Source organism: Filicampus tigris, chromosome 16, assembly GCF_054856515.1.
Source record: "Filicampus tigris isolate MCC_2025a chromosome 16, RoL_Ftig_1.0, whole genome shotgun sequence".
Classification (NCBI taxonomy): Eukaryota; Metazoa; Chordata; class Actinopteri; order Syngnathiformes; family Syngnathidae; genus Filicampus; species Filicampus tigris.
In genome coordinates this window covers 986,993-1,003,528 of record NC_141232.1, presented here as the reverse complement: position 1 = coordinate 1,003,528, position 16,536 = coordinate 986,993, and the positions used below count along the sequence as shown (strand labels likewise).

The 16,536-nt window shown below is 49.3% G+C and overlaps 1 protein-coding gene and 1 long non-coding RNA gene across 2 annotated transcripts in view; one reads left to right on the top strand and one right to left on the bottom strand.

The window, feature by feature from the left end:
* Positions 1 to 15,255, bottom strand: part of coro7 (coronin 7) — a 74,540-nt gene extending 59,285 nt beyond the window's left edge. Inside the window, exons 1-7 of the mRNA XM_086055326.1 lie at positions 14,959 to 15,255; positions 13,718 to 13,814; positions 13,270 to 13,350; positions 12,696 to 12,766; positions 12,256 to 12,442; positions 11,026 to 11,102; positions 6,942 to 6,992 (exon numbers count right to left, since the gene is read on the bottom strand). Coding sequence (XP_085911452.1) covers positions 6,942 to 6,992; positions 11,026 to 11,102; positions 12,256 to 12,442; positions 12,696 to 12,766; positions 13,270 to 13,350; positions 13,718 to 13,814; positions 14,959 to 15,018 — 624 coding nt within the window. The 5' untranslated portion in view covers positions 15,019 to 15,255. The remainder of the gene's footprint in view (positions 1 to 6,941; positions 6,993 to 11,025; positions 11,103 to 12,255; positions 12,443 to 12,695; positions 12,767 to 13,269; positions 13,351 to 13,717; positions 13,815 to 14,958) is intronic.
* LOC147133916 (uncharacterized) lies at positions 14,831 to 16,533 on the top strand. Its single transcript, XR_015090094.1, has 2 exons — positions 14,831 to 15,795; positions 16,128 to 16,533. It is a non-coding gene; the product is annotated as an uncharacterized LOC147133916 (long non-coding RNA).
* Positions 16,534 to 16,536: the final 3 nt, after the last annotated feature.

Below are 16,536 nucleotides of genomic sequence, written 5' to 3'. Positions count from 1 at the left end.
CTTGTGCAGCTCATTCCAGTCGCCTTCCGCTTGAACGGCAACAAGCTTAAAAGCGCGAACCACCAACGGCAAGCCGGTCAATTCATCGAGAGGGCCGCTCATGCCATCGGGTCCCACTTTTGCCTCGCGGACGCTCAATATTTTCTCCTCCGCGTCGTCAAGTGTGAAGTGGAGACGCGAGGGCACCCAGAAACCAGGTCAACTGCGCTTGCGCTAGACGAGAGCCGGCGCCTCTGGCGGGGGCGACACCGACGTGACCGACTCCCGGGTCAAAAATAGACTGCGGCCACAATGAGATCTCCGGGAGAGCTTTTCTGCACAGTTGCTGCTTTTCAGCGCTCGTAATGAGAATGAGAAGCAAATGAAAGGGGGAGCTCGGAACGAACGAGGGTTAGGCCGAACACGTGACCGTGTCGATGATCGCGCTTCAAGCAACTGGGGCAAAAATGGAGTGAACGATGGTGGTCTAGTCTCGTGCTTAGCGCGTCTGCCTCACAGCTCGAAAGTTGGAGGCTTGACTGGGGGCTTTGACCTTCCTGTGTGGGGTTTGCGTGCTCCTCCTGTGCTTGTATGGGTTTTTCTTGGCTCCCGCGTTCCAAGAACATGCAACAAGACTCTAAATGGTACCTCCATGTGAATGAGCCCTGCGACTGGCCGTAACCAGTCCAACCCGCTCAATTAGTTCAGAATGTATCGTCTTAAGATGCATTCTCATACGCTGACACGTTTCGTGCTCCGTGCGGAAGTGACACTCTTGACAATCTGTTCGACTCCACCTGAAGTGCCACAAAGGCTTCCATTAACGAAGCATGGTGCTAAACGGGTCCCGTGGTCACAGTGGCACATCCAGCCAGCCCGTGGAGTCCTCGGGGACTGCGTTCACTCCCTCCCGGGGCCCACATTAGACCCAACTGCACCCCCCTGTGGGTGGATTGGGCTGACTGCAGTTTGCCTCCTGGAAGACGACACCCTCGGGGACAAGCAGCCAAGGCCTGAATCACAGCACTGTACGAACTTCCCGGTAACCGTGTTCCAGGAACACGGCATTTTGGTCCAAAAGAAGCCAGATGAGATCTGTATTGCATTTTTGATGATCTCTGAGGGGATTTGATGGTTAGTGCGGTAAAAGCATCCTTCAGAGACACATTTAGTGGGCCAGTCCTTTGAATCGCAAGATCCAGATCTGTGGGGTAATGTCAGCGGAGGAGGGAGTGCTGCAGCTGACAACCGCAAGGGCCTACGACACCTGGACCTGATGAAAATCTGCGCGCCAGACCAGCTCCGTACCGAACAAAGACATGATTCTTTGGATTGCTTCCTTATACAGGGAGGGTGGAGCACACTTAATCATGCCCACACTGTTGAAAAGACCACGAAGAAGCCCCTCAGTTACTGCCCAACCAAGCCCTCTCGAGCTTATTTTTCATAGCGGATAATAAAGTTGGCTGGCCCAACTCCCTGTGACCACATCACAAGGATTTCACATCTTCAAAGGTCCCCTCCACAACCTCGATCGTGCGGCTTATTTGCACGTCGTCGGCGAGCCTGAAAGTACAACGTCTCAACTTGAAGAACAACATTGTGTTTTGCGAGCGCAGGGATCGTTTTCGCCTTGGCCATCATTTCAGAAGTGACAAAGAGCGGAGGGCGGATGACAAGGCTCCTCAAATTAATGCTAACAAGCCTTGAAATTTCCTGAAAAGGGGCGTATTGCTTGACGGAGAGCTCCCAACAAACTTTAGTCGTTTGTGCGATGACCGCATTCGCAAGATTCCCTCAAGAGTAAACTAACTAAGGTTCGCACGAGACCACGACTTGGGACAAAGGCCTGACTTTTGGGGAGAAAGAAAAAAAAAAAAAAACAAGCGCAAGCCACGCACGTTTGAGGGCCCCGTGTCTTTGTATCTTGGCTAGTATTTGCTGTTATAGTAGGCCCACTTTCTTTGACTGCCAAAAATCATTCACCGTCAACGCAGGTATGAACACCTGCGTACTACTTTCATAACCAAAACAAGACCGCAGCTGCTACATCCCAACATCTTTTTTTCCCCTACAGAGTCGGCACCGAAAAAAAACCCATGTTTTGATAAGGTTGTCTGCGCTACACTTTGAATCTTGATGAGTGTTCACCGCCAGTCCTCAATTGACTCAACCGTGGGAACACGACAACAATCCAACCACACATATTCGTTATATGAGGAGTGAGATGAAGCCCTTTAACAAACATTAAAGTAGTTGCAAGGCATCTTAATAGAATGTCCGTAACCATACATGATCATAACAACCTTACCCAAGTATCAGCAAGTACAGTGCACTTTCTAAACAGCCCTGTTCAAAGCAGCTGGTTTGGAGGGTCTGTCGTGACTTGATGCAAATCGGTCCCTAAGAAGTAGCTCGCAATTTCAAAAAGTGGCCAATGCTATCAAAGTGGCTACGTTCTTTGCTAATCACTATTTTGGCAGGAAAAAAAAAAAAGATCACTTGAGGATTGGAAAAGTCATTCAAGTCGACAACAAAGTTGCTGACTTACAGAGACAATGTCGCCAAGTGGACAATTGATTAGCCGCATCAAGATAATGAATGAAAGCTGTACCCTACAGAACTCAAAACGAGAGGGACACGTGGACTTTGAAATACCGTTTGTGTATTTTGATGGAAAAATGTCAGACACACATACACAGAAATTGTGCAAACAATGACAAAGAGTCTTGATATCGCTGTTGTGCGTTTCAGTGGCGTGGCTTAGCCAAAGGCCGCTTAGCTTCGACGCTATCCGTTAGCGAGTTTCCCCAGCAGAGATTTCAAGTCACAATTTCCCCCCGGCCTCTCTTACATTCAGCACGATGACCTTAAAAGGACGCTGACGAAGCCGATACACTAAGACGCCGTTGCCTTGAACCACAAAACGTCGTCAAGATTGACCGACCGATGCTTGTGACTGACACCTCATTCCACTGAACCGGCTGTGAAACCAACCGACCTCAGAGGAGCCGGAGCCATTCTTTCCTGCTCCTTAAACCCGACCCCCCACCCCGGAAGTGCAAAGTTTGGATAAGAATCACAGAGACGATTGCGACTGACACACAGATGTGCTAAACAGACGTGGAAAATCACGGCAGCGTTGGGATTCGTTTCGTTCCCCTTCCTAAAGCCCAGGAAACAAATTGGGTCATCGCTTTGTGGGATGAGCTCATGTACCAAGGAGGTTGTATATATTTATTTCATGACAGTAAATCACTTGAGCAGTAATTGCATCCACAATTTGCAAAGCGTGACTATTTGTTGACGTTGAGCGCATCACTAGAGTGTGTGCCTGAAATTTGGAAAGGGCTCAAATTCACGTCGGCGCGTCCTGCCTGCAGCTGGACGAAAGAGCAAACTGTCATCCATCTGCGCAAGCAGTCGTCAGCCACATGCGTGCACTGGAGGGCCCTAATTAGTAAGGAGCAAAGAGAAGCCAATACTTTTATGAGGTTTGCACTCCGAAATAACACACACACACACACACACACACCCCCACACACACACACACAAATCTCTGCCAGCTGGCGTGCACTCGCATGACCCAAAGTCCAGAGCACACAAACAAAACGTCCTCGTCACTTTATGACTCGGACCTTTTCCCTGCCAATTGCCGGAGATGAAGCGATGAACCAGGCCCGGCTGATCAGTCAAAGATGTTTCCTGACCAGTTCGGATGCCGATTGGACGCACTGGACTGAGCCCATTCCTGGTATTTGACACGGTCTCTCTTCATCACAGTATTACATCAAAGCAGGATTCTTTTTCAGAACACCCTGCACTGAAAATAATTTGCCGTCCAAATTGGAGATAAAACCGTCACCGCTAAGACTTGACTGATTGCGGATTAACTCGTGGTTGGCGCTCATTTTCGTCAACTGGAATCCAACCGTTGACTGCCGCCGACGGATACATTTGTCAATTAGTCTACGGCGCATCTTTCAACGGGTCGGCGTGGAAGAGGGTCTCGGCCAGGTTGTCTGTGAAATTCAGGTTTGGAAGCCACTGTAATGACTAACGGAACCCTGTAGAGGGCGGTGTTGCATCACTCCTGATATGAGATGAGCGCCGCTTTGGAGTTCAAGCAGAAAGATTAGGGGGGTGAATCTCACTCAGCTTGTAACCTTGATTATGAGGGAGAGTATTGACTTCAAAGTCATCGTTCCGCACAACAATGATCAAGGAAAAATCGGAGACTCTCCCACCAGATTAAAGACAACGTTTGAAAAATAATAATTCATACACTCATTGTTTCTTAATTGTCCCCATAACTGTTCAACAACATTTAAGCAAGTACCAAAATGCATGCAGCTGCGCCATGGACGCTTTGATGAAGATTCTGGAATTTAGTAGCCTGGGATCATTGGACAAGTTCCTCTTTTTTGCCATAAAAGTTCACATTTTCACAGTGTTGACTGCACTTCCCTGCACTGTTAGCATTAGGCCTGACTCCAAAGTGTAAACACTCGCATTTGTCAGGGAGGTATTCGCTGGAAAATGCTCATTGGAATACGTTACTTCTTGCTACAGCAAAAAAAAAAAAAAAAGGGGGAATGTTTTTACGACCAGTAAAGGTATTTCTCAAACTTCAGCAAGACCGATGGCAGGTTTTATGTCTATTGGACATACTGCAAGGACACATTTCCTTCTATTTGGTTTTGAAATATGGTCGGTCCATCTCGATTCTTCCAAAAAACACAACTGAAGTCAACATGAAGATATCTGGGAGGCGCACATATGGGAGAATTGAGCGTATTCCTGAAAGGCGACATTGACGCAAGCACTTGAAACAAAGCATGAACACGGCGGCTTGACTTCAAGACCGAAACTTCACATTCTGAAAAAGTGACTTGCGTATGACGTGTATACAAACAGTCATCAAGTGTCCTGTTGAAAACCACATCATTGCATTTTATTTCTTAATATTTCTGAAAATGCTTTTGGCACTTCTGCCCCACTGTTAAGCAATGGAGGAGCTGTTTGCAGTCGACGGTCCATCCAGTAAATTCAGGTTGCTGCTGGAAGTGATTTTTTTTTTTTTTTTACTCCATCACGGTTGAGGCACAAAATTGTGGTAATTGTGCATTTCAATTGCTTCATCTTTGTGGCCATTGCTCTCTCTCTCTCTCTCTCTCGCTCTCTCCAAACACACACACGACGCAAGACGCAATTAATGAGACGTTACGGACATGCTAACCACAGTAGACTCCAAATGTAGTTTGTCATTTTCCAGTTGAGGAGTCCACCAAAACACCTTCCAGGAAGCTAACGGTGGCCAGTGAAGGAGGCTACACGGCCACCTTCTTTTTCTTGGCCTACCTCGACTAGTCAAAGCGCTTTGCTTTTCTCCTCGGCCCCGCCCCGTTTTCGCTGGCTCGTGTCGTCCAAACCCATTCCGGTCTGCGCTCCCCTCTCCAATTTCACTCAGAGCGCCAGAAGCTTGTGCCGAACACAAGAAATCCAGGACCCCAAAAGTCCGGCGAACCGCTCCCCCCTCCCCGCCTCTTCGAGCAACCGCAGATCAACGGTTCTGCGGCCAACACCGGACCAAAACTATGAGCGGTATTTTCAGGACTGTAATTTTAGGAACATGTGCTGCGCGCTCAAGCACACACTTGCAGGAAGAATCAGACACTCAGAAAATGGCCAAAAGACGCAATTAACAACATTGAAATCAAGCCAGAAAGGCGCACATCCTTCAAGCCCAACACGGTGGCGCCTTGAGACATGACTTTCATTTGCTCGAAACTCACAAGACTTGCAGATGCCTCCATGTCAAAACGTGAAGCGCGTCAGACTTGGGGCGTAGCAAGATCAGGGGGCGTCCATCTTGAGGGGGGGGGGGGGGGGGGGGGAGGCAAAGACTTTCTCGGAGCCCCTGCTGCCTTTTTCCTTCAACTGAATGTGGCTTCAAAAGGACAGAATAGCCAATAATGCCTCTTGCGTCCACGAATGAAGTCGCACTTTCAGTAATGCGCTCAAATTAGCACTGGATGCTCTTGCACGCTTGGACGTGACGCGCAGCTGCCGGATTTCTGGGCGTCAACAACCCACGGTCTGCACCTCCAAGAAATCGGAAGCGGCGGGGCCGCACACCTGCTCTGCTGCGGACCTTTCTGCTTTCAGACAGACCTTACAACGAAGACGCCAGCTGACTCAGCAGAAGAGCTCATTATATTTGGCGTGGCTGCAACGGAGGCAGACAACGTTTGCTGACTCAGCGGCCCACTGACAAGCTGAGACTATTTGGGCGTCCAAGGCGCACGAGCCAGTGGGAGCGAAGAATGGATGTTGTTGGGGGGTGGGGGAGGAGTTGACACTTTCTCGGCACTTTAGTTAAAAGGCACATTTGCAGCCAGCGAGCACACGTAAGTTGGGCTGGCCACAGGATGCTTCGGAAAAGCAAACCCCGAGCGGGCTTGTTGCTTTTTCCACCACTCCGTTTGCAGTCACGTCCGCCGTAGAAGGGCGACACACACACACAGGCATTATGCATTTTCGCCATTTCAAACACTTCTCCGGTGTCTTCGTAACATGTCTGTGACGGGTAAATTTTGTCAAAAGACCACAAGCATAACGAATCGGAGTTGTTCTTTTCTTGGTCTTCTGCAAGTGAGCCAGCCCGCGTACCGCTGGGCCAACGGCGAGTCCAGTTTTTGGTAGCATGACAGTTTTATTTCACACTTGACGGGTGGGCAGGCAATCCAGAGCCTCAACGACGATCAAAGTCAAATCTGTTGCCTTTAATACGAGAACGAAACAAGCTTTACGTCATCAATGAGTTGTTCCGACGGCTTGACGTTGCTGCGACGCCGCTCGCATTTTGACGAAGCGAAGGGAGACGACCGAGTTTTGTGCGGCCGAGGAGAAGCGAGGCGCTCGTCTCGCATCCGATGCAAAGTCGGAGAAGCAAAACTCACCTGAACCGCTTTCAGCTGGGCTCTGGGGTCAAACACTCGCAGCATCTTGTCCTACGGGGATCAGAAGAATCATCGTCAATCAACGTGGATGATAAAACACGTGATGGAAAAAAAGACGTGGGTCACATTTTCGGGAGTGTTCGGCTCAATCTTGTAGATCACCCCGATTCCCGGCCGACTCTCGGGACATTTTGGGACTGTTGCATGCATTCGGCTGTGGGAAGAGCTTGGGGAAAGCCCCTTCTCTGTCTCATGCAGGGATGAGACTCCAAAAGTCCAAAAAAGACATTCACTTGCTAGTTTATTTGCAGGCTTGCTGGCCAAATGAGTGTCGGCGTCACATATCGTCACCGTCTTCAAATAATGGCCCAAGTCATTTCTTCAGTTCAGAAAACACGAAAAACTCAACCACATTCAAATGATCTCGTATTAATAATTACATTGCAGGCATAGAACCGCATGATGCCTTCAACTGAGGATGCAGCCGATTTGATCGGAGGCGGCCGGCCGGCATCCAGAGGAGATGTTTAAGGCCCAGAAAAAAGAAATTGTGGTCAAAATATGACTCGGGCCGTTATTTTAAGAGGCTGACGGTATGACAAGTGTCTTTTGGCTTTCCCAACATGGCTGGCGTCAAGGCGGAAGCGCTTGAAAGTCCGCCTCCGGTTCACGTGCGAACTTGCAAGCCTTCGTTTTCGTCAAAGGGACGAAAGATCGAGCCGCGCCGTGGAGCACTGTACATGTCGTAGTGCCACCGTCTTGTGCGCTATCATATCCAATAATGATACAGTGTCTATGCCACATGTCAAAGTACATTTGCCTCAATGACTTTCTCATTTTTGCGATCGGTGGCGAGTCCATCTGTACAGTACAGTCCTGTTTTCTTCTGTCATCTGGTTATTCGGGAGTCTTGCTGCTGGAGGGGAGCCCCGAGGTTTTCCTGCAGCCAGCTGCACCTCTGACTACGCACGCCTATTTATTATGAGCAGTGCGGCGACCTCTGGGCGAACCCCTTTGCAGCCCGCCCCAAACGCATTGCGCGCGGGCCAATCGGCTGACTGGCAGGAAACGGAGCCTAATGGGATCAGGCTGTGAGGCGGGCCACGCGTCACATCAAAGCGTGCGTTTGCGTGCGTGCGTGCGTGCGCGAGCGAGCGAGCGAGCGTGACCCATCCCTGAAGCGGCGCTCTGACAACGGCTCACAATAAATCGGCCCGAGTACGACCAAGTGATGCCCTTTCATTGGAGCACGGTGTCTATTAAGAGTAGAGGCCACAATTTGAGGAAATAGAATGCACAATTTGCACAGTTATTTTTTTCATGGAAGGAAAAAAAAAAATAACACCCATGCTACATTTACAGCATTTATGCATCCAAGTGAACAATGCTGGCAGCAATTAATCAGGGTACGGTGTCTATTAAAACAGAACCCGCCATTTGTGGGAATACGGTACGCAAGTTTGCCAAAAGTGCCTTTTTCCTCAGGGCGAAACGGGAGGCCTCCGCTTGACGCGCAGCGTTTATGTATTCAAGCGATGCGCCCGGCCGGCCGGCGTTGAGGCGCTGTGCTGTGTCCACTTTCCCTTTGAGAAAGTCCATTATGAAAGCCGGCCATCGGTCCGCCATCTTCAGACGGCCGCGGCGACTGAAGATCTGGCTGCGCAAACACTCTGATGAGGGTCCGCTCTCTTACAGATGTGCAAACACACACTCAAAGCCCGCACCGTGTGTTTGCGTGCGCGCGCGTGTGTGCAGAAGCAGCAGCTGTTTAACCAAAGTGACAGGGCTTCATTCACAGGCTTCTCTTAATGGGTTTTCCCCGCTCGGCTGTACCCAAGTTTTGCTCGTACGCAAACACCCTCGCACACGGAACAGAGGACGGGCAATCTTCAATGGCGGGGCGCCTCAAACACACTTTGCTACCAAAGGCCAGTCTCCCACGGTTACACGCCGGGAGGTGAGTGGCAGCTTGGGAGATCCGAGATTCCTCTGGTGCCTTGTCCGTGTAAAAGCGGGGGTAGAAGCGGGAAATCCAGAAATCCGGTCGTACCTCACAACCCCAACAGCGGCACAACTCCCTCATTTGAATCAATCATGAATGGGCCCTTTCTCCCTCTGCAAGTGTCAAAAAGAATTTGTCAGGAGATCCGAACAAGGCCTGTTGTGATCCCGTCAGGACTCTGGGGTGGTTGCCTTCCCTTCGCGGCCCTCCTCCCTACACAGACCTGCGCCCCCAATGTTTACCCACCCGAGGGCTGGGACCCACATGCGCGCAGGCCCTATTTGCTTTGGAGAAATCGAAAGGGGCCGTTTGGGTTAAATGACAGCGGCGAATGTCGGCGGCCCCCCGGCCCCGAGCTCTGATCTCGGCTCGCGTTACCCCACAGAGTTCTTGAAGGTGGAGGCGGGGCCGGCGGCGCTGACGAGGACGATTAGCCCGTCAGGCTAAACGTCATGATTGGGACGTGACCCGCGATGGTGACGGAATCATTTGCTACTTGTCACAGCAAAGACAAACAAAGGCGATCGGCCTGACAATCACACCTGTTAAGCGGACACGTGGCGCATTTTCGGGCTGACGTTTATTCGGGTTTAAGGGCAATTAAGACCATCGCACGTCACTCAGTTCCGCATGGGGTCTCATTTTCACGTCAGTCAACATCGGCCAGCATTTGTGTCACCTTTCAGACCTCGGCTCAGCTCACGCGTACAAGCCATCAGTAAGCCCCCTGTGTTCGATCTAAAACAACATGTGAGGGCAAAAAGGAGGCCTTTATGTGCCTGTGGCTTTTACGAACGTGAATGACACACTCAGAGGTGAATTGGGGAAGGGCGTCTAATAAAGTGGAGGCCACTATTTGAGGAAATGTGGCAAGCAAACCGGCCTCCAAAACTCGTTTTTAGCCGGGAGGCTGAAAAAGGAGGCCTCCGTTTGACATGCAGCATTTGTGCATGAAAATTGATGCTGCAGACAGCGATTCATTGGAGCCTGGCGTCTAATGGAGCAGAGGCCGCAATTTGAGGAAACAAGTTGCCAAAAGTCTTTTTTTTTCCTGAGGGGGAAAAGGAAGCCTCCATTTTTATCCGGCATTTATGCATTAAATTGAATGCTGCAGACAGCATTTAATTGGGGCGTGGCGTCTACTGAAGCTTCCGCTTCATTGCCTGCGCTGACATTTGTTGACATTAGCATGAGCGCAACTCGGCTCGCGACCATTTGTAACTCGTTAAGGACGTGCCCTCGGCACAAGTTTCACTTTCTCCTCCAGCCCACGCCTTCTCTGCACGCCGCTCGTAAAAGCCACACCAAAATCTTAACAACCCTGTGGAAATCCCTGCGAGCGATGTGACGAATGCCTGATGACGCCTAGGAGAAGGGGCCACATGGACACAGGAAAAGAAGAAAAAAAACAACAGCCAGACTTTCACTCTTGCAGCTTTGTTGAGTAATTGGAAGTCACGTGAGGTCAAAGCAAATCGTTCTAAACTGACCACAACACTCCCCCCCCCCACTCTGAAAATATTCCAACAACTACTCTTGGATTGCTCGTCTGCGCTCTGTAGTGTACACTTGAGAGGAAAGTCCTGACTCCTGACGGTTTAATGGCATGCCCGAACATTTGGACGGCGGTGGCTCACTGATGACATCTAGTGGGCCAAAAATGCAATGGCAAAATAAAGAGCGTGAACATTTGAATCAATGGGCACTTTTTTTTTTTTTTAAGGGACCGACCTTCTGCATATAGCTGATCTGTCTTTTTTATATTTATTATTCACAATATTCGATATAGCGGTACCACAGAAGTTGACCACAACCGATTTTGGGGTACGAATAACGGAACGAGAAATCACCTCTATAACCGTTATGAACCCTCTTAAGTTGCGGGTCAAACTGACCCATTGCAAAGCTTTCTTTTTAAAACAGAGACGTTCAAAAGTACACTCAACTTCCATGCCATTCAGATAAATACCAGAAATTGGGGGATTCGCTTCTTTTTGTCACACTATCGGCTGATTCAACATGCACAGGGGCCAAATTGACCCGAGGACAAAAGGTCAGAGGTAGGTGGCGGCTTGTGCTCACCTTGCAGGTGGAGGCCAACAGGGAACCGTCCCGTTTCCAGCTCAGACTCTGCAGCTGGTCGCCGTGCTCCCCCAGAACTGAAGACATGACACGGCATCGTCAGTATCATCGGCCGCAAAAACAAAAAACAATACGCTCGTCTGAAGAGCGGGACCACAAGATGAAGGAACGCACACACCGAAAAATGCGTGATTATGCCCAAGCGCAAAACACATCATGGACGGCAGTTTGAGATGAGCGAAGCGTTTGGCAGCTTTGGCGGCGATGCGCAACATGTGGCGAGATGGCGTGCGTTGCTAATCCACAAGACTGCAATTTAAAGGGGACATATGATGGAAAACTCACTTTTTAAGCACTTGGATTCAATCATTTGGGTCGGTGGAGTGCTTGCCCACGCACCACGTAAATCTTTTACCTGCCTATTTGCAAAAATGTGCCCATTAGTGTGCTATTCAAAACTGAGCAAAATTGTGATGTCTCGTTTCGGCAAATAAAACACTAAAACACCCGCTGTAGTCTCCTTTAGCGCAGCAGAAAATGCAGCCACCTGGGAACTGTTTTAAATTGAAGAGGAATGAATCATATGTCTCCTTTAAGGCATAGCAAAAACGGGGACATTTACAGGAAAACTTGTGATATGAAAGAATGTGAAACGCTTTAGCGTAGCAAGGAGCCAGGCCAGCGGCCGGCTATCATGGGATGAGGGCGCCCGCTGTCTGTCGCCCCTTTTACACCGCCTGGAACACATTTTTAGATGTGCTTCTTTTCACTGAAGGACGGCCCTGACGGCCTCGCACATGACGCCAATGTGGCTGTGTGAAATTCAAAAAAAAAGAAAAAAAAACAAGGCGTTGCGGTGGCAGCACGCAAGACATCCCGCGCGCGGGCCAGCGCAGGTGAGGCGGTGCTGGCGCTGAGGGCGTGCGATAGCAAAGCTTGTACCTGCGCTGCTCGCAAACGGAGAAGCCACGGGGGCTGCCGAACGGCGGTCCGAAGCAGACGCAGGCAACGACAACCCCCCAAAAAACAACAGCGACAAAAGAGGACAACGGCAACTCCCTTCCTACAGTCACAGCAATGTAAGACAAAGAACGCAAGACAAACACGTCAGAGCCACACACTAAATGGAAGACTGGAAGACCTCCACCAAATGCAAGCCCCTTGAAGTCTCTCAATACTTTAGTCCCAATAGCGCACTTGCTGGCGGGGCGCGCGAGCTGGCGCGGGTACCTGCGAGCGGCGCGCCCTGGCGCTCCGTGTCCCAAAGGAGCGGGCGCTCGGCGGCGCCGACGGCCAGCAGCCCCGAGGAGGTCGGGTGGAAGAGCACCAGCTCCAGCCGCCCTCGCCCGGGGGCCAGAGTGAGCTCGGGCTTCGGGGGCTGCTCCAGCGCTGGCTCGCGCAAACGCCACAGCTTCACCTGCGCACAGCGACCGGCTCACATGAGGCGCACTGCTCTGTATTACAATGCAAAATCGGAGAAACGCAATGAAGCCGGCAAATCAAACCCAGCTGACGGGTTTGCCGCTAAAGCCGAGCGAGCGTTACGCGCAGGAAAGGAGGCGGTTTATAGAGCACAAAGCGAGGCGGCTCGCGGCTCGCGTTGTCATCCGGGAGCTGCCGGCCGGGACGCGGATGCGAGACAACAAAAGGTCGGCAAAGGAGGCGCTCACTGTTTCATCCGCGGAGCAAGTTGCCAGAAGACTCGCATCAAATGGAGAAAAGTCCAAGTCGGTCAGCAGATCTGATGGGGAAAAGGGACAAATCGGGAAAAATGGCTACGGTTGGCTGTCTGCAAAATTACAGCCAAGAATATATTTTGTCTTTCCATTCATTCCTTTTTTTTTTTTTCCACATTCTGAATGTTGCTTCCACAATTAGAAGGCGCTCACCGAGTCAAAACGCTCTAGCTCCACCCTTGGTCATCATTGGGAACAAAATACGTACCGTTGGACCATCCCCTATTAATATATAGGATTTGACCTAAAAGCATTTTTGCTTTTTTTAGCCTGACTAGAATCCTCTCGGAATTAGTCTGGGCAAAGTGTTTTTTTACATCTTCATTTATACACACAGTTTTTGAGGAGTCTTCTATCCTGTTATCTTAGCTGTTTTATACACAGAGATTTTTTTTTTTTTCACTTAACTCTGTGCATCTTTTACGAACCAGAATCTTGAAATAAGTGAACTATAAATATGAGTGGCGTTAACATACCAACTGTAATTGACAGCATCGATGAAACGTACCAGAATGGCAGGAGATCTGTGTGACGCTCCATTGTCCATCCGCAGCAGGATTCACAGACGTCAGGCCCAGCATGCCGCCTCCTGCAAACCCATCATGGCGAGGTTCAAAAATGCACTTTGACTCTCCATTGCGCCCTCATCCACTTTGTGCATGAACGCCCTCGTGCATTAAGACGGGCGACTTCAGAACTCCGCTCCTTTCTCCTGGTGACACGTTTGTCGGTCCCCCGTGTTGCTTGGCAGGATTCAAGCAGCATGCTCACCATCAAAAATGTCAACTCAAAACATTCACTTGGGAACTCCAAAATCATCTCTACCAATTTGGAAGGATTCTATTTCCACACATTCCTACACAATCAATCCCGTATTCAATGCCATAAGGTGAACCTTGGCGCCAAGGAACTATGTTGACGTCGGTTGAGGAGCTTCAAAATAAAGGAATTCTTACCAGCCTGCTCTGTGTTGAAGGCTACCAGCTTGGCGCTCGCCTTGATGTGGTTTCCCTGGCAGGTGAAGGATCCGCCGCGGACGTTGTTGATCCATCCCTGGAGGCCACGAGCCACATGTGTCAGAAATTCAATCAAAACTGCTGCATGTCATGCGACCAGAGCAAAAGCACAAAGCTATACTATTGGGGTTTGGTATAGCAATTTTTGTTAAAATTGTGACTTGATAGTGGTGGAAATGAGAGATGGATTCAGTCATTAAGCGCTTTGAAGGCGCCGGTTACACGTGCGCAGCCAGCCACCGCATTCAAGATTGTCACTAGTGTGAAATTTCCTGTACAAGACCGCAACCGATGGGCTCTGGGCTGAACAAGCAAAGTCATAGTGCAACGACATGAAGAACAAACAGGAAGGATTGAGCTGACACTAACGTTCCTGTGGATGAGCAAAGTGCTGCGGAAGTGGAAGTGCATGCTATGTTGCGCAGAAAACGTTGGTTTACATCATATTCATTTATACAAATGACTGCATTCTATGTGTATAGATGAATATATGCCATTTTTAAGAATTGGATTCCATACACTCTTGCATGGATACATTCGCACTCTCACACACGCACTATTTGTATGCATGTTACGGTTAGGACCCTTCTTAAGAGTACAATTGCATACATTCGCCCATTATGGAGTGTTAAGGTTCATTTGATAACAATTGGACTTGTGTTGCTTTGAATTGTTGTGCGTTCCTGACGTTGTGTTTACGACATAAAGCAGTAGCAGAGCGCCACCTGCTGTCTTTTAAATGGCGCGCACAGATTGGAGGAATACACACTGCACATCTTGAACATTCCTGGATTTTTACAGCCACTATTACATAATGCGCCGAGGGAAGCTGCAGGCGTTGCAATCTTGACATAAATCAGATTTCCAAACGTATGCAAATAAAGTCCTGTCATGGAAGATGTGCTGCGGTAGGGTGGTAATGGAGCCTGCTTTGCATCCATTAAAAAAAAAAAAAAAAAAAAAAAAACAGTAGGCGGTTGATGTCAACGGTTGTGGGTTATAGTAGGTTGCAGCCTCCCAAATTCAGGAAGTTAAACGCAGGCAGGCAGGCAAGCAGGCAGGCAGGCAAGCAGGCGTTTCCCCCACTCCCACCAAACACAACAACACAGTTTATTGCGGTATCCCGCGGCGATGCTAATGCTACAAAACGAGCAGACACCACAAGCTAGTCGACTACTCACATCCTTCTTGGCCACTTTCGGAGTGGTGTTTTTGAATTTGGAGGTCTTGAAGCGGTTCATGGTGGCTTCCTCTCGCCGCTTGACGTGTCGGTGCCTTCCGGGTGTCTCTGCTCTCAGTGCTCTGGGGTCGTGCGGAGAACGCAGCGGCTGTACAAAACAGCAAAGTGCTCCTGACAGCGCAGGTTGTGCCGCCCGGCGCAGGGGTTTGCTCGTTTCACTACCAGCGAACGTCGCGCTTGGGCGGAGTTGCAATTGCAACGTTGCACTCGGTCGCGTGCAATCCAAGTGTTGCTCGTGTTGCGTTCAGAGACTGCTCGGAGTCCTGCCTTTCTTCCGTTTGACGGTCCGATTGGTCAGCATTTTTGATAGCATTTAAATACAAATGTACAGAAGACTTTCATATTTATGTAGACACGTGGGCGTGTTTGTAGAACTGAAAGAAAAGGACGTAGTGTGCAGTAGGAGTTACCCGGAAAATCTACAACAAACTACTTGCCTTTACATAAATCATGCAGTGAAAGTTGCATTACGCATGCCCGTGTGAGAAGAAGAGGTTTTAGTAATACATTTTAAAAAATGTACACTGGTACGTATTCATGTTTTTAAGACGCTAGCAAAATTGTAATATTTTGTCTACAATGGCGTGCCGTAGGTGTGTTTCGACGAATGAACTACGCATGCGAAGGTTTGTTTATCATTTACACTTCCGTGTGCATATCAGCAAAACAAAACCAACCTGTAAAAATGTCCCAGAAGGTTTATTTTCTCATTTTTATTTCCGTATGCAGCTCAAAAACAACAGCAAGTCCAGAGCAACCTGTAGAAATGAACCTGCAGGTAATCGATAATCGGTATTCATAAACACATTTTGGCTTCATTTCGAGCGATTTACCACTGCACATATCTCAATTCTCAGTACAAGCGTTTGTCCAGAAACCAAGTTGTCGGAGTTATCATTGAGCAACCGACGGTCACTTGTAAACTAGTAAAGCCACTAGTCACTAATAAAGAAGTACTGCATATCCTATGATACATTGCATCGATACCGAAAAAGCGACATCACAACACTGATGTACAAAAAGGGCTCATTTCCTATTGAACGCGTCCCATAAATTGTTCATCCGCTCCGCTGTTCTTAAACTTATTTAAGAAGCGTCTCAATTGTGAAGGCGCACCGAGGTGGTGCGAGGATCAAGCATCGTGTTTCGAGGAGGACCGGGCCTTTCGCTGGGACCTGCACAGAGCTTGAAGGTGCAAAATAATCGGGCAGGGCATCGAGTTGTGAGGAGGAGCGAACATCGAGGTGCGAACAGCCAGGAGCTTCCATGGGCGACCGCAAACGGAGGGGCCTGGCTGTCACCTATGAAAACGGGCGCGCACGACGCAGAACTTCGAATTAAATTGCTCATCCTCTGATCTGTCATTTTTGTGGGGTTTGAAGCTGTGCGTTTGTTCTATTTGGGGAAGTATTTGACACCACCGGATTGACTTGATGATAACACGGTTTGTTTCTGTCTGTTTCTAGGGGTTGTGGTAATTGCGTTGCCAAGAAAATAAAAAACATTTTGACGTTTGTGA